At 37.9% G+C, this 23,600-nt stretch overlaps 1 protein-coding gene across 1 annotated transcript in view; it reads left to right on the forward strand.

The window, feature by feature from the left end:
* The first annotated feature begins 434 nt into the window (after positions 1–434).
* Positions 435–23,600, forward strand: part of LOC105385399 (BMP-binding endothelial regulator protein) — a 35,968-nt gene continuing 12,802 nt past the window's right edge. Inside the window, exons 1-3 of the mRNA XM_038118075.2 lie at positions 435–649; positions 14,169–14,337; positions 20,111–20,196. Coding sequence (XP_037974003.2) covers positions 14,244–14,337; positions 20,111–20,196 — 180 coding nt within the window. The 5' untranslated portion in view covers positions 435–649; positions 14,169–14,243. The remainder of the gene's footprint in view (positions 650–14,168; positions 14,338–20,110; positions 20,197–23,600) is intronic.

Consider the following 23,600-nt stretch of genomic DNA (forward strand, 5'->3'; position numbering starts at 1 on the left):
GTATGTGTATTGCTGAAATGCTTGAGCTTTTTATGCTTTTTCATGCGTTTTATCTCAGTAAAACTTAATTTGCCTGAAAGTTTCAGAATAAGGTCCCAGCAAGTTAATAAGTTAGCTAAGCACTGGTGTGTGGGCCTGTGCATCAATGATACACTATTTACTTATTTTCGACACAATATGGTTAATCATACTTTGATCCAACTTTTGACGGCCGATACGAATTTTCTGTATCATCACTGCCTCTCTGCACTTACACTACCGTATGTCTATACACTACAATTGGATGAAGAGTGATTACGCTCGTATTAGCCGATAAGGTTGAGAAGTGAGGCAGGTGTTATCAGCGGGGCTGGTGACGTCACGTGCAGGTGGGGCTGGCTGCACGCCGGGCGGCGGCGGCGGCGGCGGCGGCTGCAGCGGCGGCTGGAGGGAGCCGCAGCGCATGCGGCCGCGGCCCGCACTCGAGTCCGCGCCGCCCCGCCGCTGGCCGCCCGCTCGGTGCCGGCACTCCAGCCCCGACTCCGCACGCGCGCGATCGCTCACGAGAGCTGTTTACGCTCCCCAAACGTGCTCAAACAAAAGTCTCACTGTGTACCACGAGTGAAGTTAAGTTATAGTGCTGGAGGAACCACCCGATCTGAAGTTTAAGGTAAGAGTCGAACACTCTCGGCCGAAGTTTAACACTGATAATGTTTATTTAACGTTTAATTTTAGAAAGTTAGTGCGACAAGTGTATTTAACTGCCGCTCGCTCGTTGTTGATGTAAGTTCGCGTGGTCTCGCAGTTAGCGAATAATGTCAAATGTGCTTACAGATTTTATCTCAAGTTTGTTTGCTGGTAGTTAGTTGTGTGTACTTGGTGTATTTTTGTCGTGAAGGCGATGGATCCAAGGAGAATATCGCTCACGTGTCATTACAGAGTAATCAGAAGTAATAAAAAGTAATGTATACGTATAGTGGCTATAAGTGAGTTAGGTGCTGCTCGGAGAGTGGAGGCACATGTGTGGCCCTGCAGGTCTCACCAACACACGCGCAGCGCTACTATTACTACAGTATATGTTAATACGAACGCAAACCAGTTGATGTAGTAACACTCGTACGATATTCATCCACAGTACGACACAGTACATTAATATCGGCGTCGTAGTTCTACTGCTGTTTTCAATACCAGTCGAATAAATTAATTGGAAAGTTAACTTATGACAAACGTGCATGTTCATATCGTGGAGATAAATTGGCAGTGTATTTATTTGTATATCATGTGTGCACGGTACGACCATGCCAAGTGCATGGGAACCTAATACCTGTACCAATAAAAATAAGGCAGCAGCTATTCCTGCAAACCTCTTCCCAAAGCCAAAGGAGTAAACATAGATGAATCTGAAACAATCATGAATACATAAATCTCGGGCATCTGGAGAATCGGCATATGAGCATGGTCCATGATTATTAAGTGAAAATGATGATGAGTATAAAAGTTTTATTAATAATATGAATCGCTCATGTAGTGTTTGCTTATATTATAATATATAAATTTCATATAATACAGATAATAGGCCTACTGACCTCCTTCGGATAAATTTCATGTTCTGTGCTGCCCGAATTTATTTTGAAAGCTTTACTTCTGAAAAATTTATTATAAATTTACTTATATGAGATCGCCAGCTTGAACATCATCCGAAAACGTACATTTTATCTAGGTATTTAGGCAAATATTACTTCGATGAAAATCGTTTAAGCTTTTCCACATGAATAGGTACTTATTACATATAGAATATGCCTTTGTTTGGTTATACATGCTACTAAATGAAGAATATACTTACTCGTTTTTATATATATTGCAAATGTATGAAATCAAATGTATAAAGATATATAAAATTAAAAGGGTTTATTCCGTCATCCGATGAAACAAAGCCTATTTAACTGTGTTTGAAAAAATGGGTTAATATATCACAAACAACCTTAAAATTATAAAAAGTATATTTAAGTCATACTTTTCTAGACTAGCATCATATAAACATAACTGTTATAATATTTTTTATAGACGACCGAATGGCGTAGTGGTTAGTGACCTGACTACTGAGCCGATGGTCCCGGGTTCGATTCCCGGCTGGGGCAGATATTTGTTTAAACACAGATATTTGTTCTCGGGTCTTGGATGAGCCCGTAAAATGGCAATAGGCCCGCCCCCTATTACATTGGGACTAACATACACTCTGGTGAAAAGTGGGTGCAGCAATGCACCTCTGCCTACCCCGCAAGGGAGTACATTAGTACAAGGCGTGAGTGCGTGTTTTTTTTTTTGTTATAATATTTTTTATAGATAATTAGGTATTATATTTATAAGTATAGTAACTTAATAATAACGAGGATCATAGAATCCGCTTCCTGAAAATCATCGATTATCTGAAGATATCGGGCCCAGAATTTTGCACCACCTTTAGATAGAATCATAATATCCATACCACTCTGATCTAAACGCGTTAGTTTAGCTGAACGACTGAATGAATGTCGTCACACTGAATTACAGTTCGCACTGTGTGACCGCGTCATGTGTCATCGTTTGCGAAGAATTATGACTCAATTGCGGCTGAAAAGGGCGCGGGAACGCCACCACTTCCGGTTTCATGAAGTCCAGAAAGTGACTAGCTCGGTCTATATTTGAACTGGAACAGTCATAGTCAGTCACCTAGTCAGCTAGAACGATAATTGAAAAAGGGGAGCCGGAAAATGACTGGGCTCGCGAGTTGTTCCAGGAATCGCCCCCTTTTCGCTTCTAACGTTAGGTATATAATTATTTTATTCATACGTGACGTGATCCCTAAAAACCATGTATACATAATTTTATAATGAAATACGAATTTCTAAAACTGGTGCTGTTGAAAACTATTTTTTTATTGTATTGTACAGGATGTTGTTTTGAGGTTTTATTTTTTGTAAGTACAACTTTTGTCCTACGACTATTGAAAATTCGCGAAAAGAAAATTTTTCTTTTCAATATAAACTTTGTGGTGTTTTTAATACAGAGAAACTTTTATATTTTTTCGCAAATTTTCAAAACTTGTTAAGATTGACCGCCTTTTAGCTTTTCCAGCATGAGTTCTATGACAATGATGATATATTATGCAAAATTATTATTTCATTATCTATTCTGTAGACTTATTATCGTTAAATGGTAAAAGTATCTTATCAGTCATCACTTCTGGAGAAAAAATATAAAACTACACTACATAAATCCGAATTACTTTTTTACGAATATGAAAATAACGATTTTTAAAATTACGAATTTCATAATTCCGTATAATTCACAATACCGAATTTTAAGTTTCCGAATAAAGAAAATCACGAATAGTTAATAAACGAAATTTCAAACAACATATTTATTAAAATGACGAAAGTCAATTTTCCGAATATTATTATTTCGATGTTTTAATAGTACGACTTTTTATTATATCGAATTGTTAAAATTACGAATCCCGAAGTTTTAATATTCCGAAAGTAGAAATTCCCGAATGTATCTTAGTTGACAAGAAATAGTTATTAAGAATAGTGTGTTTATTAACAGCATAATCCGTATACAATTTAACAATATTTTTTAAACTATATTATGTGAAACGCTCCGCTCCGCTTCGCTGCGCTCCGCTTTGTTTTTCGATACCTATGTGCACCTAACACGCTCCTCCTCGCTTTGCTCGTCGTCGCACCTATCTTTAGATTTAGGTCCTAAGGTATTTAAGGTTAAACACCGTAAAAATCCGAGAAATTTTATTGCTTTGTTGTGTTACTTAACAACAAATACTACAAATAGTTTTCCATTTACAATATTTTTACTCTATATTTGAAACGCTCCGCTGCGCTCCGCTTTGTTTTTCAATATCTATATGTGCACCTAACATGCTCCTCCTCGCTTTGCTCGTCGTCGCACCTATCTTTAGGTTTAGGTCCTAAGGTTTTTAAGGTTAAAATTCCGGGCAATTGTTTTGCTCTATATTTGAAACGCTCCGCTCCGCTTCGCTGCGCTCCGCTTTGTTTTTTGATATCTATGCGCACCTAACACGCTCCTCCTCGCTTTGCTCGTCGTCGCACCTATCTTTAGGTTTTGGGTCTAAGGTTTTTAAGACGTTTGTGGTTTTTTTTTCAAAATCACGAATTATCACATTTTCGATCGGGATTTGAACTTTTCGTGAATATAATAAATCGGTATTTTATTTTTCGTATGCTTAAGTAATCGTATTTTTTAACGTTCGTGTATTTGACAATCGTAATAACAAATCTTCGTGTTTATAATATTCGAAATTATAATTTACGTGATTTTTAGAATTCGGCATTTAAAAAAATCGGTATTGCAATATTTCGTAAATTACATATTCGGTGTTTTCAAATTCGGAAAAAAGTTTTTCGGAATATTTGGGTGTTCCCATATGCTATGTATGAGTATCATGTATAAGTAAAATGTCTACTACCGGAAGTTTGCTGAAAAGTTCTTACAGATACAATCCAGGTGCAAGCTTTGAGGTTTTAGTTTAGCGCATTGTAGGTACCTAACCGTAATAGATTGGAATGTTAGCTTTAGTATCATTTAAAATGAAATATAAAAAATCTGCCGTTGGAATATATTACTATCATAGAAATAATAGGGCTTTTATCGCGTGCGTCTTTAGACCGTAGGTATAACTCCCGGACAGTTTTTTGTTAGGCCAGCAGATAACCTTTTAGAAGAAAGATAAAGCGTGCTACTCGACAATTTCACTGAAAGTTAAGGCGGTTCCCACGGATCCCTACAGCGACACTAATTAAACTGCCACCAGCAAACATGAGTTTAAAAAATTTATACCCACGTACAGACTTCAAAATAAGGGTGGTTTTCGATTGGCGCGAGTGTAAGGCTAGTTTTGTTCAAGTGTAAAGTTTACGTGCTGGTAGTTGGTCGGTGCACATTGCCCCTTGTGTCTCCCGTAATTAGTACCCACTATATATTTACGAGCTTTCGCTACGTAAATGCATTGAGCCGAACTGCAGTAAAGTCACGATTTTATTTGCGTCTGGATTAGACAGGCCAGCTCTTTGTGCTTTGGAAAATACTTGAGAGTTATGTCCGCCACAGACGGCTCGTCAGACATTCTTTAACTTAACTTACTTACCTATGTGTTTCGTCATAAATTAGGATTTCAACGGGCGTTTTGTTTAACTTGCATGGCTAGTGTAAAGTCTAGCCTTTTGTTATGAGTTGAATGAACTGAAGGAAATGTTTCACGTTTTCCGCATTAGATGAATGAGATTTGGCCGGTGACGTTTCACTGATAGTGTGGTACAAGTGGACTTCGTAACAGTAAATGGATACAAATGCACTCGAAATAATTCGGTGACGTATGACTCTTGATGATTATAATATGAAATCATATCGCATTGAAATATTTGCGGAATCTATAGATATCGGCACCTAACTCGGCCTGATTGTTTTGTCTCTTATCAAATCGGAGGTAGGTACCTACATATTATAAGTTTGACTCATTTTCTTGATTCGAATCTTGGTATGAATACTCTGATAACATTCTTTTAGTCATAAATGTTTTTCTTATTCCGGAAACCATTGATTGATATGATTGTAAGGGATCAATCATCTGGAATTAACTAGATTAAACCATGTTCATAGAAATTGTAAAAAAGCCAAGTCTCGCAACTCAACCGTAAAAAGTTGTGAGATCCACGTAATACCAAGTCGGTTTATTTATTTATTCAGTCTTTACTTAAGGGTTCTCCTAAGCCAATTTATAACGTTATTCCTTAAACAATTGTAGTGACCATATCAATATAAAAAAAATCTTGAATGTCTTAAATAAATATATTGACATGACAATCGAACACAATACGAGTATACCTTAGGTATTATTTTAAAACGGATTGTATGTACAGCCATTTATCGATAAATATATGAATAAAGTATGTGTAATGCACACATACTTTATCAAATTCCATTTGTAAAAGCTGGTGAAGAGCGCATCAAAGATATCTCAGTGCTGGGTGACTCAGCCGATCAGTAGGTATTCTCAGTAGCAAATTGCAATCAACAGACAATTGGGAGGTCTCAATAAACTGCATATTGTATAGCATAGCCTGATAATTGTGCATAAAATTATAAGTTACATGATGTATGTTGGAAATAATTCCTTTGACGAGATAACAGTAACATTATACTTGTGCAAATTCAGGTCATCCAGCCAGTCTTAGATGTGCGAATGGAATGTGTTCTTTCGGAGTTATTTTATTGTCGTTACATGGGTTTTGCTGTATGAATGAGTACACACTATATAATATCCAGTTGCTAAATGAAAGTAAAATGTATTAAAAGAATGGAAATAATTAATGATATGATTGAAAGTTATATGAGTTCTATATATGATGTTTTTTTTATTGCACAGAAGCTAAAAAAATACAAACTATTACTAATAGTAATTAAAATTTCTGACCAGGTATATAGTTCATGATTATATCTGTCTTGTTTGAAATTTGTTTTATTAGGTATACGTCGATGATCATAGGGAATAAGTAGACTGATGTATAGTATAGCGGTAACACTTTTCATTACTTTATTGTTTACTATCGTAAGAATGAAAGAAAACATTGTAGTAACGAGTGCAACATATCAATGAGTCATGAAGTGTATTTTGTGTGATTCAAACTCATTCAACTACAATCTATAGGTACCCAGATCATAATATATTATAGATAAGTACTTAAATAGCGTTTTATGTATGAATTTTATACTTTCGTAACACTGTAAAATATTATGAAACATCCGAAATGGCTGATAAAGATTCAAATATATCTAGGTATCTTTAGTAATATCTAAAGAAACACTATAATTAGTATATACAAGTAATGTTCAAAAGATAAAAACCTACAGGTCATGGTGACAATTCCTAGGAAACCAATGAGGCGGAAAGCAGCCAAACCAGAAAGAAATCTAATTATTTTCGCACATAAAAAAAGAAAATAAACAAAGGCTTTAAATTATAGGTAGGTATTTCAGATAAAAAAAATGACTCATTAATCTCACCATTAAGGGTATTGCAAAATTTATTAGTAAACCGAAAGGGGGCACTCAAGGGGTGTTAACTTCGGTGTGGTCATGTACAGTACAGAGTGAAATGTTATCAGTGACGTTCCTGTTGCCAGCTCGATGTAGCAGGCATCTCAATCATCATTAGAAGAGAACTGTCCTCTGAAATACATAGTTGAACTTTGTACACTTTTAATTTGTTTTATAAATAAAAATAGATACATATAATATTCTTTATTTTTACTTACACACACATGAAAAACATTACCCTGCTCCTTCGGCAGTCGGGTAAAAATAACTTAAGTAAGTACATGTCTTTAATACTAACACATATATACAAAAATACAAAAGTACAAAGCCTTTACCAACAAACAGAATGGCCAGAAATACCTACATACTGACCTGCAAGAAATGCTTTCATCATCCAATTTCTCAGTAACTTCAAGTTTAAGCAAAACTGAGATCAGAATAACTAGCTTCCTAAATCCGAGCTAGAACTATTTTCTTTTTTATACATAAGTACAAACCTGGATACTTTTTCCCCGCCGCCGTCCAGCTTGCTCCACATAACCTTACACAAAATAAACTCGATTTCGTCATTTATACTTTTTATCTCCATTCAATTGTTTCATCCAATGAGATGGTCGTTGCTCGTAAATAAGAGCAGAGGCCATTCATTTTATTTAATTACGGCCTTTGAATGGGCAATGGGCATTCCTCGACCCCTTCTTATCTGGACTCCACGTGGCTGGTGGCTGCATCTCCGAATGACCAATACGGACTTAGCTATTTACAACCTAGATTCATATTCTTATTTTCTTCTTTCCTTATTATTTTATTCTTTTATTTATTGCACAATATACAAATGTAATTATGTACAATCAGGTTATTCTCTTTCTCTTCTTTCTTACTTTCTTATTCTTCTTTTTTGCTACTCACGTCGCGCTCTTTACCAGTCTTTTCAAGGTGGTTTTTCCAACGGCATGCCTGTCGTTTTCAGGCTTTTAATTTGGTGAAAGTTCTGTCCACTAATCACATAAACCCTAATGATAGACAAACTAGGGCATTCTAAAATACCGTGTTAGTTAAATTGCGGCAGTTCGTAGTACATATTTGGTCATAACTGTAATTAAAACAATACCTAAAGGATTCTGATATAAATAATTCTCTCGGGAAAACCTTAGGCTCGCTCGCGGGCGTAGGATAAACAAGGCGCTAACTCAGAAAATTTCAATTTAGATTCGTGAAGTAATCAGTAATATTTTGTAATACCTAAGTGAGTGCGGCTAGCCAGTATCTCCTCGATGTGCTATTGGGTGGTTGGCGACAGCCAGGCTGCGTGGGCGCGTATCGCGAGGTCGCGCGCCGACCCGCTATCTCTGCACCATGCGCCCTATTAGCGCTAATTATAAACTAAACCGTATCAAATAATGTTATATACTATTGCTGTAATTTGTATAGACCTATACGTAGGCTAGGTACACTCTAGGGGTTAGCGTAAAAGTTGGGCAGCGGAAAGCTGCAAAGTTTTACGCAGGTTTCTAGAATTTGGGCTTAGTATTGATTCAGTAAAGACTTAATACGTTTAATTAAAGGCTAGTACAGTTTGTTTCATCTAATTATAAAAAAGTAAAAGCTTTTTGATTATCCGACAAACTTAATGCTTTCATTTGTGTATCACAATAAATATTTAATAGTAGTAGTGGTAGCAGCTACCGGCCCGCTGCCGGGCCCTATGTACTAGGCTGGAGGAGGTAGGTAGGCGTGAACAGGTGGGGGCGTGGCCTGCCCCCCGCACCCCGGCACCCCCGCCCCGCGCCCCGCCACCTGTCACCTGCCCTGAGCCTTCCGCCACTGGTCACAACTCCACCGCAACTGGCTACGGTTTCGTAGCGAGCGACGCAAATCCACTGTTGGCTAATCCCGATGTTAACACTTGTTTAGATACAAATCTATGGGTTATGTCGCGTTGTTGTAAACTAAATCAAAGCTATTGTGATAGCAATATCTTATGGAGATGCGGCGGGGTTGGGCCCGAGCACGTAATGTATGCGCGGCCGCAGCGCCGGTGGTCCCGTATTTGTCCTAGCTCGTAAAGCTTAACACATGAATAACTCTGACCCTCGATTGTTTAAACAATAAGATATTCATGATCTCTGGGTACAGTCTCATACAAGATAATCTGATAGTTCAGTCTTTATAAAAACACTAAACAGCTTTTATTTTTATTTTAAGTTTTATTGACTACTAGAACTGCGTTGCGATAGCCACCAACATGAATCACGAGATGAAATTGCTAAAAAGCTATGAAATCGAACCACAGTGAAAATAATGTAATAAGAGTAGATAACGACAAAACACAGTACATTAAAATGATTCAACCATTACCTATACCTATTGTAGCGATTGTAGTGTGGAGTTAAGTAAACTCCTTACCTATTTTTGTTCGTATGACTTGTAGGTCCACTCTGGATCGTAATAACTTAGCTTCCCCTCCAGTATTTGCTCAAACTTCTTAATGGATATGTTATGTTTTATGTTGGAGTCTGTTAATTCAATTAGTTGACCAGCGCGACTACTTGTCGATCAACAATAATATGTACCGAAGCATTCATAAGGCGTTGTTTTCTTTCTTGCTACAATCTTTGATGTTTGGTCTACGTTGAGCCATAATGGCTAGCAGTGGCAGTTTGTACTTAGTTTTTATTGTACGTATATTCATAGTATTTCTCGTTACAGAAGTACTTATGTTCCTTGTTCATGCCGTTTAGATTTCACAGACTACAATATCGGAGATAGATGTGTTCGATGTGTTCGCACATGTACGGATATTATTATAGAAACGATGACACAGCTTTTAATATTTAACAACTTTAAACAGTAACTGTATACCTACAAACACTAAATTCAAGTCAATTATATAGTATTGAAATGCATAATGTAACATAATACACACTATTTTCAGCCTATGGGAACATTAGAGATGCTCTAAAGCTTTTAGCACACAGCAAGATTATTAATAAAGCAATGATTGCGTTTGTTTACGTAATCGCACCTCGCAAACACGGCGTAATTTAACTCTAATATTGGTACAAGATAGTGCGTCCGCAGCCGCTAGCCGCTAGCCGCCGGCCTCACTGAAACTGAAGCTGAAAGACATCACGTGCTTCACTCTGTAACGCAGTAGCGCCTCCTGTGTTTGCTCAAACTATATAAAAGTCTGAAATTACCTCTATTAGCAGCTGAAAACCAAATAACAGTAGTACGCTGCCAGATTTCATGTGCAGCCAGATTTTCATGGAAATTATAATATGCTAATAAGAGAGTCTATTGTTCTTGCGCCATTATGGTGCAGTTTGTGTGTCGTAAACTTATTTTCATTACTATCCGGTCGTTCTTACGTTACGCTTTGCCAAAAATACATATCCGTGTACAGTCTGTTACTTGAAGTGTCGATGTCTCTCAAGGTAGGTTCGTAAACACGACCACAAAGTCTTTTCCTCACTGGCGCAAATTAACCGAACAGGTTTGAGCGACCCATCTGGAAATCAAGACACCGTTAAACAATTCCTTTTCTTACTGTGCTTGTGCTTTATGCAACGTCGGTCGAGTCGGTGTGCGCCGCGTCCGTCAGCGTCTTATCCCACCCCAACCGATCATCGAACTTACTGAGAAAAAAACCTGTATCTGGTTTCGCTCTGCGTGTACAGTTAGTCGCGCGGAGCATTAAGTAATCGGAGCCGAGAGTGGCGAGATAATGTTGCGCACGCGTGAAATATATCCGAGCGTTTTTATTGCGGCCGCGTTCCGCTCTCGGACTGGTATGCGTGTGTCTCCGAGGCTTGAAATTCGGCCGACGACGAGTGGTTTGCCTCACGGCGACCTTGCGAGCGGCGCGGGCGCGGGGCGGCGGCGCGGCGGCGGCGGGGCTCCGCTGCGCCGGCCGCTGCTCGTGAAAGTAGGTGACTCCGCCGCCGCACTCGCCACCAACAAGCCCTACAACACCCGATTTTTTAATGCTCCAGCTTTCTAAAAGTATGCATGACACGATACTATTGATGGCGTGTATGCGTGATAGTTGATAAGACACATCCATCACGGCTCGACTATTTCTTGCATACATAATTTCTGTTGCTTCATTTCGGACAGCAACGAGTTCAACATAATTGGCCAGCTAGTTTTCTAAATAATACTAAGAACCCAAGCACCTAGTTTCAGATCATGAAAGTAATTACGATTTCCGTGCTAATTGCAGACAATGCATTCTTTCTTGTGATGGTAGTGGTGAGGTGTGGAGACGGAGAGCCTCACATTTTCAGATACCTTCGTTTCAAAAACTTAAGTTGTGACAAAACAAGGTTGTAATTAATGGTCATCAATAATTAAAAAGTCAGTCTCATGAATTACAAATGTAATTAACGACTCTGAGATTTCTGAAACATGAATAACTAAGATAAAAACACGAATAATGTGTTGATGCTCCATGATTATAATCTGATTGAACTCAATATCTATTTATTGATAAGCTCATTTAAAACACAGACCAGCTTTTTATACTGGACTGGCGCCACAGAAATACTCAATTCCAAGAATTACTTTTAAATGGAAGAAAATTACAATATTATTATGAGTATAGCATGTTAAAATATACATTTGTTGCAGTGATTAGTGGATTACGTAGGTATAATTGTTTTAAGTTTCCTTCCCGTAACTCATTGACAATGGAATGTCCATCGTTTTGTAGCATCGCAGATTTTTTATTCCCATCGAAACAATGTCTTCGCCGAAATAGTATCTTTGTGAAGTGGCCAATGCATTATGTCGAGGATCCCTTACTGCGCTCTTCCAGGACCACCTCGCCAGGGTTCCGGGAACCTTGTCGCCTCCCGCGTACTCAGTGGACTCGGTGCAGTTTAGTGTCCCACCATGCAGCTGATAACTACCAAAGTTAGTATTGTCAATAGAATATATCTCCTACTGTTTATTCAGCCATCTACCGGCATGTGTGTCTATTTTTATTGTTATTGGATGTGACGAGACTGTTAATAATTTTGCTATCGGAATTTATAATTAGCTACCGGATTTATCGATAGATTTTTCTCGTATTTTTCTGTTAATAAGTGTGAGTATTTTGTTGCTACATTCTTTCATGTGTTACTTGGTAATGTTAAGCGATGTTATGTTCTGTTTCGTTTTTATCTGTTAACAACTAATTATAACATCATTCCTGCTTCCATAACTAATTGGTATTTCCTAAGTTTGTTTGAGTGCGAGTATAATGGGTTGAAAAAACTTAACAATGCTGATAGACGAGCGGAGCACGCCCGGGGCTCGCGACATACAATTCTTTTTATGACAAATTGTTAACAACACACCGTTCCAAAGCTTTGCTTGTAGAGAAATAACTAATTAAAATAGTTTCGGACAAGAAGCACCTGGAGCTCAATTCCGGAGGTTCGGGGACAAATATCAGAACCCGAGATATATCTCAGTTTAAAATGTACCCTAACATAATCCGCTTCAAATCTCAAATTTAACGTCAAACTCATAGAAATTTTGACGTTTGACGTTTTACGCGAGATCGCCAGAATACCATTTTTCAAAATTCACCCGAGATAAACATCATCTCGGCCAAATCTCGTTTCTGGAAATGATCTCCGTAACTCGGGAATCGGTACCCTGCTCGTAATTAAGTTTGCAATTTCATTTCGTTTCACAATAAGCTTCTAATATTTTTTGCGATGGTTTTTTTGAGAGAAGTTTCTAATTCAGGTATCATGAAGCGTATAAGCAGGATCTAAAACCGGAACTAGAGTAATAGTGAGTAGAGTGGCTGCGCGGCGGCGCCGGCCGTGTAAACGCACTTAATATGTACCACTTTTTGCTCTACTCTGTAATTATTAAGGAATAAATGATTATAAATCCAAGTACCGGAGGTCGTTGATCGTTGTTGAAGAATGCTGTAAAAAATATACTAAGGACGTGACTTACATTACTACAACTACGACATACATGGATGGTAGGATTGTTTGTTCATGTTAGAACACAATTTGCTTCTACTTGTACTTAAACATGATAATTCTGTATAAACTCGTATCTTACATTATTAGTATTATTACCTAAATATACGAGTGCAGAGTGATGACATGATGCCGAAACAGACAGAGTTTAAATGACTTCTCCAGTCTCGACAGGACTAGATTTACCCGCGGAGATTAACTTTGATTTCGATCTTTCATAGAAAATTTCACAATAACCATGAAGGTATTAAAGTTTTTATGAGACAGTAGTTGTGTATAAAGCATGAAAATAAAAGCCCGAGAGTTTAATTCCTGGGGAATTTTGATTAGTTTAAACAATATATATGTTATGTGATGTATGTTTCAGGTTTCAGTAGGATTATGTCATTTTCAAACTGAAAATTTCAGCTTTATTATATCCTCAGCTGAACCGATCTCGATAAGTTTGGAAAAGAGCATTATTTACATCTTGAAAGTCCTGTACATATTAGAATGGTTTAATGTATACTTATTATAACTTAATATATTTTTTCTCTACTCTATTCATATCTTTACCTGATTCTATTCATTTTCCTCATAGTATAATAGTGTTAATTAACAAAAGATTAGGTTACGAAATACCTAAAGCAAATAATGCCATTTATATTTTCCTCGTAAATACAACAGAAATTTTGTTTCCATATTATATTGCATTCGGGGAGAAAACTTTTGCAAGTGAATCTGTAGGTATTGGATCTGCATCCTGTTCAATCAATCACGGCGCCGTATCTGGGTCGATGGAGCAAAAAAGCTCGCAATAAATACAATACTTATCACTTACTTGAGATAATTCGGAGTTCAGTGACCCGGTCACGATTGATTCACGCGGTCGCCCACCATTTGCATCAGTTCTTATGGCAATGTATTTTTATACATTTTTTCCCGATGCAACTTTAGAATTGTAATCTTTTTTACTCATTTTTTTTCCTTGGTTCCCTTATTTTGTTAGGTAGAATATAATACCTAGTCATTTACATCACTGCTATCGTGCATAAGACTTATAATAAACTGACTCAGTACTTACCTAACATATTTTGTTTGTTGTTACAGGCGGTGGTGTGGTGTGGCGTGGCGTGCAGCGCGCATGGGTTGCGCGGGCGGCGCGCGGCGCGCCTGAGCGCGACCATGCTGCGCGCGCGCCGGGCTGCCGCCGCCGCCTGCCTGCTCGCGCTCGCCGCCGCCCTCGCCGACTCCACCGTGCTGGCGGCTACCAGCATCAGTAAGTTTACACTTGTCATAGAGTAGTTTGTAAACATTTACGTTCATCAGAAAATTTTATATTTATACGATGAATAAAATATAAATTTGACTCTTGACTCTTGTCTTCATCTCCCTCCGCCCCGATCCACTGCTCCATGGATCCTTGATGTTAGACTTATGTCTGGCTGACGGTAGCCTACAGTTTATGACCGAGTCGTCGAGAATTGCAGTTCACTATAAATATGTATATCACTACCAATATGTAGTTCAAAGAGAAGGTGCTAAACTTCATCTCCATCATCAGCCCGTAATCGTACACTGATGGTATGGTCTCCCAAGGAGCGCCACAATACTCTGTCAACGGTCTTTCTCAGCAGAAACTACTACTACTTCTGAAGACCTGACAATTGCTAGTTAAATCAGTGTTACTGCTAAACTTAAATTTTCGTAAACCATCATTTCGAAAACACAACAAGGAAGCAATTTAGAAATTGTCTACGATGTTACCTCCTCGTTGTGTGCTCCTTTACGAATGGCTGTAGTCGAGCGTCGTTCGTCAGCTGCGGACGCAGCCTCATTTGTCAAATTCAGTCAACCATAATGTTTCCGTATCACGATCACTGCGAGAGCATGCAGCCGTAAATAATATTCGTATGCGATGTTCAGTACTTCGCTGTGGAGGTTTCACAAGGGGCTATAGCTACAAGTACGCGCTGCGCGATGCTCGGTCGTAAGGTATTATACTATACGTCAAGCGGTTGCACAACACAACTCGGTGACAATTCGTTTGCGAAACCCGCGTCTCTACGATCACACGAGAACGCGAGAATCGATTTATGTCTCGTTATCCGATTTGCGTTTGGATTATTGGAGCCATCCTTGAGCTGTACTACGTAACTCTTAGTTACCTTTACTTTTGACAATGCAGGAGGCCTGCTAGTAGATACTTCAAATCGGTTTCGCAATCGTTTCCACGCGGTTTTGTTGATCGAAATCATGAAGCTTTGGCACAGTTTTAACCCTCCACTGACCAGGAACACGGGTATTATAATAATTAATGATATTGTATCAAGAACCGATTGAGTTAATAATGATAATTTCCTGCCGTGGACGCCATACTGCGTCCCCGCGGGCTGTAGGGTCCACTTTACCTACTCCAGGAGTCACTTTCTAAATATTATCCTCATCTAGCCGTTTAGCAGCCATTAGAAGAATGATCGGTAAATGCAGGCCTTATTATAGTTTTACAGCAAATTGCGATTAAATAACTAAAATTACCGTGTGTGAAATAAATTTCAAACTAGTTGTTGTAAGGAAGATATTTTTACCTCTAGTTTCAGCTTAAATGGTTAAAGGTGTGTGAATAAACCTGAAAATCTTTTAGTTATCTAAGTGCTACTTTTGTATGGAACTTGTGGATGTGAAAACCCATTTAATTAAAACATAATTAATCGCAAAAAGAGATTCGTGTAAGTAATTTCCAAACTCATTTTCTATTCATAATTATTTATGTACATTCGTTCACCTTGGGACAGCTTGGGACTAAATTAAAATCGGCACGTTGCTAAGAGATTATAGGCTACAATGAAATGTTGATTAATAAATCTTACCACAAATGATGGAGAACTCTTCATGTTTATGTATTAAATTAAAGGTGGCATTTGAATCTATTATTGGTGTTTTATTTTCAAGTCTGTTACTCGAATGGTTCTTACGAATTAACTTTATTGTTTAGTTAAGTAATTTTAAAGCCTTGAATTTTTTTGGCAGAATATTTTTGTTGCCGAATTACCTTAGACAAATTGTATGAGGATAAATTAAATAAACAATATTTAGGCAATAGAAACAAAATAGTTAAAAAGCTCCAATCACAATGAGAATTATTAATTTCGTCTCGATAACATTAACTTTTTAACTACATGTATATTTATACAGCAACCCATGCGCCTCTCTTAATCTGAATTGGAATCATATTTTTTAACAATACGTAGGTACTTCATTGCGATTTTTATAGAACCTTTTTCTTGGCTTCAATTACAAATGTTGCCTACAATAGTCAAAACACAAATCAAAAGTTAGACTAAACATTGGAACCCGACGAGAAGTCTCTCGCTCAGACCCACAATAATCTACTCACCTCTTAGGTATATGTTAGTAAATAAACAAGTCGAGTCCCACTTGTAGACCATACAGCATACGTTAATTACCAAAATATTTATGTACGTAATAAAAAAAACGAGCGCTGGCGCCGCGCGACTCTCGGCGTAATAGCAAGAATGCGGATCCTCCGTATACAAGGCACAGCCTTTTTTATTACAGAAGAGAACCCCCAAATTACATAGCAACGCCACGCGTGGCACTCACACACGCGCAGCTGGCCAGTATTAGCACACAACCTCGAGTATACTCGGAGTTTTTCTTACAAATGTGTTGTGTTAGGTGACGCTATTATTAAAATTCCTTCGTCACTGTAACTCGCTGTGGTCAAGGTTGGACCATCACACAGCTGAGCGACGCTACAGGGCCTATTTTATGTTTCAATTACTAACATAATAGCTAATAATAATAGGAAGTTGGTTCGTTAGTTGCTAAGTAGACAGGTGTTAGTGTGTGCGTTGGTCGGTTTTTTAGCAAATAATTATGTAATTATTTCAGTAGTTTGAGGACCGTATTCAGAAAAGCTTTCAGCGAGAATGCTGAAGAGAAGGCGAATTATCCTGTATCAATGTTAGTAATGTACCACTACCTACGGACTGTAAATTCATGATACGACCCATTCGTTCGACATACTTATCCGATGAGCTGAAAGAAATAACGATTTCGTAGCAAAATTTATGGTCGCTACATTTTCTAAAAACTACTCATAAAGTAATACTACATAATGTAGAAGCACGAGTTATGTTATAACTTGAATTATGTATATAGCCGACTTTGACAAGTATTGCTTTTTTACAACCTCCGTTATGTAACGAAGTGGACAAACGATTATTATTATTGAAACAATAGTTTACGAGCATCGTTTTTCGAAGTTGAATATAAATTGCTCAATCTAAACACATAAAAAATAAAAAGGTCAAAATTTTTCAATTTTTCTTTTTTTGGGTTAGATACTTTCTCAAGAACTAATCTTTCAATCAATATAGCTTTATTTACAAAGGTAGCCAGTATAGAATAAAGAATTATCAGTGATTGTCCCGAAGGCACAAGGCGGTTCAACGTACTGAACAAAATGTACTTACCTACAGATTAGTTTTTATTTAGTTTTTTAACGTTTTAGCTAAAATCGTGTGATTATTTATTTATTTCATAATTTATTACACAAATATGAAATATAAGTGTTCAAAAAGGTGGACTTAATGCTAAAATTATTTTCTACCAGCCAACCTACAGGATTACGTTTTATCAAATGAGTACCTACTTAATTAGAAAGGGGGAATTATAAAACGAGCGAACAAAAAAAAACTTTGCGACTGATGATGACATACTGTTTTAATAACTTGAGCGGTATGAATTTGAGTAAGCGAAAAATTAACTAAACTGACGACGAATATTGATTTATAATAAAATCCAGAACGAGCTTACAAAAAGTGGACTGTGATAAATCCATTTCAGATATTAAAATTTTATCCGAGCGACTACATTACTAAGTGAGCGACTGGAAATACAGAGAGGGCAATTTCAATATTAAGATATATTCGATTTTTCTAAGTGAGGTTATACTTAGCGAACTACTAAAAAGTTCACTTTGTGCAAAGTTTTGTACGCTGCTTTATTAATGATTATTGGATACTGATATTCTATTTGAGGGCTTATGTTTTTTATTTTGATACGCTTTTTAATTAAAACTACAGATTTTTAAATGCACTGGCAAAAAGGATCGTGCGACTGTCCCGAATTTTTCAATAGATATGTATGCAAACACGTTTTGGGGCTATCAATTCGGCTCAAACTAACAACACCACCACTGGAAGCAAAATGATACCCATTGGACAAAAAAGAAAACGAGGCCGGCCCAATAAGTCCAAACCCGCACTTATTTACCAGTGACGATGAGTAGTAGGGCTCCTCATACCTATCAATGTTTCTTAGTATTAATAACAAGTTTTTTTTTAGTTGACTGAAGCGTTTTATTTAAATTTTTGTTCATTTTATTGAAATAAATGCATGCATATTACTTTATTTTTATGGAGTACATTGTTTTATTTAATTACCCTTATATTTCAATAATAAAATTTCTCAACTAATAGAATAGTGTTTCTTCAAATAGTTATTTCATATTATTTTTATTTTTTAAATGTGAGCTCATTATACTCTGCTCATTAGTGTATTTTTCAAAGTGGCTTTTGTATTCGAAACACTTCATTTAAGATAAAATGCCGCTCAGTATAAAAAATACATTTGCCAAATATTGAAAAAAATGCAGGACGTAACGTTGACACTCAAACAAATATTAGGTCGCTCAAATATTATGAAGCTGCTCATTTTGTATTTTAAGTAACTCAAATTAATGTTTGTAAGTTGCTGTTCTGTTGATTTCTCGTCACTCGCAGTCAGTCGCTCACTTAGTAATTCTATAACCCAAATTAATTAATTTTTACACTTAGAACTGTAATTTACAGTCACTCGTTTTATTGCTACCCATTAGAAAGTATCCACTAATCACCCACCCTTTTCCTACAAGACAGCGCATGGCTGATGCTATAAACCTGTGACAGCTTTATCGGAACACCTACTGGACGCATTCTATGCAAAATGTCGAAGCCCACTCGTGCAGCGCGGCGGGCACATTCCTCATGCTGCATTGTGCACAGCCGGGTTACTCTATACTGGCTAAAAACTATCGCACGAGAGCTTTCGTGCAATTGGCACGTTTAGTACAAGGTAGAGTCGTGGGACGCGCTTATAACGCGGGAAACTTAGTTTTTCGTCTTAGAGAGTGACCCCTTTAGTAATAGCATGTAGCTGATTCTCGGCCACACGTATTTAAAGTCGGCTTTCAGTGGTGTATCATTATTTGGTAGGTACTATTCTGCGAGTAAAACGAAAAGCGTGCGGTGGAAATTTAAAGCTGAGCGGGCGATTCTCACTGTAAAGTCGTATATACATTTATGTATTTTGGTAAAAATCTGTCATACTTAAAATAATTATATTATTATAATTTACATAAGTGACTAAATATGTTTGAGCATGTTTGTAAATTGGTATGAAACTGTCGTACACGACGGAATAGCCCGGCTGCGCGGGGCTGCACGGCGAGGTTCCCACGCGCCGCCTCCGCAGCCGCGGTCACTGCTCGCACCTGGCTCCAGCATTCCTAGGTTCATAGTCCAAATCTCATGAGCTAGCTTAGTAATAGAGGTTAGATGGCATAGGAAAGAAATATGATAAGTTAACGTACATAATTATGTCGGTTACTGTGTTGATGAGCAAAAGCTCTAATTTGACAAAATGAGAGCTTTGCTTTTCAACTAAATGTTTAATGTTTATTATCCTGTCATGAAAATACAGATTATTATAAAAGCTCACCCATTTCACCTCAAGACTTATGATTTTGTTTGGGTGAAAGTTAGATTGTTTTGTTTGACCACCACATTCACCCGCTTTTGACTCCTAATAGATTCCAACTATCTGAACTTTTAAAGCCTGAAAAGGGAGACAGATGTAGTACATTTCCAGGTGAAATAGGTGAGCTTTTATGACAATCTGTATTTTCATCTTTAGGTTTACCTAAAGAATTTCAGAAAGTAGTAAGTACATAGGTATTATACTAACAGGGTGCTTGTTGTTTTCAGTCGGGCAGCCCGCGCCGTGCGTGAACGAGGGCGAGCCGGTGTCGCTCAGCGGCAACTGGAGCAACTGCTACCATTGCATTTGTAAGGTAACAATAACAATTACTCACTTTATTATTAATATAAATCTTTTATTAGGCAAAAAAATAAACATTTAATGATATTTTCATCTTAACTCCATATTTCTATTTCCTGTAATCTCGGGCCTTATGAGCCTTACGGGAAATCCGCCACTGTTTTAAACTATCTACTTATTTCTATACTCCCTAGTCTTTGTAGAGTTTGAGGTGTTACTGAAATCATACTGTCTGGTCTGAGTTCTGAGTGACTGAAATTATACCGAGACTGTAATACTTATGTATACTGTAAGATACCTATATATTTTTTTAAATTATATACCGATTTTGAGATTCTTGACTTTTTATCACACGTAAATGAAAATATGATTATTATCAGTGTTATATAACATAGTAGAGGCACTTACATACTGTAAACTGTAAAGTAACGTAAAAACCGCTTTACACCGGCCTCGCACATTTCATTTAGAGTATTGACAACTCATTTCACACATAACTACGATTCCATTTTACATATTTACTTACATTAGATATGTACGAACTGTAATTTAATTAGCAGATGTATCTGTAAAAGCCTATGCGTGTTCACAAATAAACGAACTGTTATAAGTTGCCTATTGTTTCAACAAAACTTTTCCATTACTCATCCATCGACTATTTCATATGATGATAAATGTATGTATTTTTACTTATAGCTATTAGGTATGTTATAAATAAAAATATTTTTATAAGGGCATGATATGTTTGGCTGTATACATACAAGAGTGCTAGAACTACTAAGTAGATCATAGATAATTTTCAACTTATTGTTAGATTTTAAAAGTTCATGATTTTTATTTTGAGATCATAGTATATGAATTAAAACAGTTTATTTACGTAAAATATTCCATTAGGTAGGTGTTTGTATTTTTACTTATAAGTACCTAAGTTTAAAATATCACGAGGAGCTTAGTAAAGGCGCGTGCGGCGGCGGCGGCGGCGGGCGCCCCGACCGCTCAGCAAAAAGCTCTTGCTCACTCAATGCGGAACACAGACCGAGGAATCCAACACAACTGTTTCTAACCAGCTATTATTTATACACGCCATTACATATAAATACATTCCATATAAACGACATCCAATGCACTCATAAATGATTAGTGATTACGCCTTCGGATATCTCAACTGATTAAATTATACGCAGCCACTTCGCCGCCCCGACCTACAACGGTAATAAAAATTTAGTTACTATGCCGATAGTTGTTTAGTAGTTCAACGTATGTTTACCCACAGCCGTAGGCCCGTATGTATATGTCGGCGGTATTTCCCACTCGATCTCACCTCGTCGGATGACTTGCGCGGAATTTGAAAGCCCATCGCGAGATTTATTGCTTATTCTGTATTAAAACATACATTTGCTTAATGGGCTTTTTTGTCAAGTGCCACATAACACACTCGGTCCTGTTGGCCGTGGAATTTTTATGATTTATCCATCTAATGAAGTTAGGTATGTAAGTTTGAGCCAGTGATTATATTTAGCGGGATTACGAACAAGGCGCGCGGATGGGCAGTAAGTTTTTCCCCGTGTTGGGCAACAGTAGCAATATCGCGATAGCATCGCGCTACCGGCGCGCGCAGCCTTAATGAGCTGCGCTGTTTATCGACGCACGCGCACTCTCTCCGTACTAAACCGATAAAACTTCATTTTATTACTTACTACACTTTTTTGCCCACTAATAAACAACGCAATGGACAGATACTAGCTAAATCGATACCACGATAAATTTCTTAACTTATCATTATGCGCATTATTAAATATAATAATACTATTTTGACGATAAATTTAAGACAACTAAATTGAATGGCTCCATAATTTCTTAAGTTAGGTAGTACGTGAGTATGCCCTAAAGCTGTCGATAATTAGGTAAAGTATGTAAAGCTTGAGTTATTATTTTTGCCGTAGCCCAGCAATCGCAATCTATTAATATCTCATAAATTGCACTTTATAGTTACAAGTAAATTGCTGAGTCAAGTACCTGTAATAAATGCGGCGCGGCGCTGGCCACCGATTAGCATGAGGGGGAAATCGCAAGTATTTTAAGAAGCTTTTGAGATGTTAGTCACTGGTGAAGTGTTGCAGGCGGGACGGGGGCTGGCGCGGGTCTCAGGGGGTGGGCTAGGGTAGGATGGGGGCTGGTGTAGGCTCGCGGCTGGTGTAGGCTGGTTGTAGGTTGTAGTGGCTGGTGTAGGCTGATGCCTGGCGCAGGCTGTTCGCAGAAGGGGATCTTGGCTGGTGTAGGCTGGTGGCCGGGCAGGCCGCGGCTGGTGAAGCTCGTGAAAGTGGGTGAGCGCAGGTGCCGGCGCGCGCGGTATGCGGTCGCACCGGTTCTTCTAGCCGCGCGTATTTTTTTACACACCGCACACATCATCGACATTGTTGTTGTTTTGCTTCGGAGCAAAAAATGAGTAAGTTGATTATGTCTCAGATTGAAATGCGGACCTAAAACGTTTTCGTGGCAATCGCCACCAATAAGCTCTTATAATATGTATGTGGAGACATCAAATATAAAGGCATGACAAAAATATTCCTTTGCGGTCTTAATAAACTCAAAGAAATCATGTTTCCCATTACCTACTCATTAACTGTTGACAGATCTACTAGCTAATACGCAAAACAGCGTCGCAACATAGCATCAACTATTGCAAATGAAAACTTCGTTTTACACATGCATTTATCGTTCAAACGCTGCTAGATTATAGACATCGTAGCAGCAGGTTGTTTGAAAAAAATGTGTTTTGTCGAGACTAGTCTCGAGTCTCTGCGCGGCGCCAGGACGGCCCACTCGCGGCCTTGCGGCGGCGCCCGGATCGCTTACCCATACAGATACTATTACACTGCCTTGTGTTCTACTCATGCAATTAGCACAACGCTTTTAATTAATTTTATTACTCTATTTACCCCCCGGCTATTACCATAGCTACTGTAATCGTTCCGGGAAGGTTGGAATTGGAATGGACGCAAAAAATTGCACGGCCTCATGCCAGCCCGGCTTCTGGGATAGTGCATAGCTGTGCAGCATCATTGCACACTGTGCAGTGCTTACTGCTAATGAAATGTTTAAAATGGATTGACTCGTTATTGAAATCGTATAAAGCACCTGGCGATCTTAAAAGTTCATCTTCTTAATACTTTTATAGCTTTTGAAAATTCTTTACCTATATCTAGAAAATCTTGAATACAGGAGAAGGGACTTGACTTTATCAGTTCGTTCACGGATTTGCTGTGTCTTTGACAAGTTTTGGTACCAAAATAATTATTTACCTAAATTATATGATACGATACGGTCAAACTCTTCGCATTAATTTCCCGTATTTGTAGTTACTTTTATTATATTTTATATCTATCATTGGGACGCGAACGCCATGCGCTGGCGTCC

This window comes from Plutella xylostella, chromosome 10, assembly GCF_932276165.1.
Source record: "Plutella xylostella chromosome 10, ilPluXylo3.1, whole genome shotgun sequence".
Classification (NCBI taxonomy): domain Eukaryota; kingdom Metazoa; phylum Arthropoda; class Insecta; order Lepidoptera; family Plutellidae; genus Plutella; species Plutella xylostella.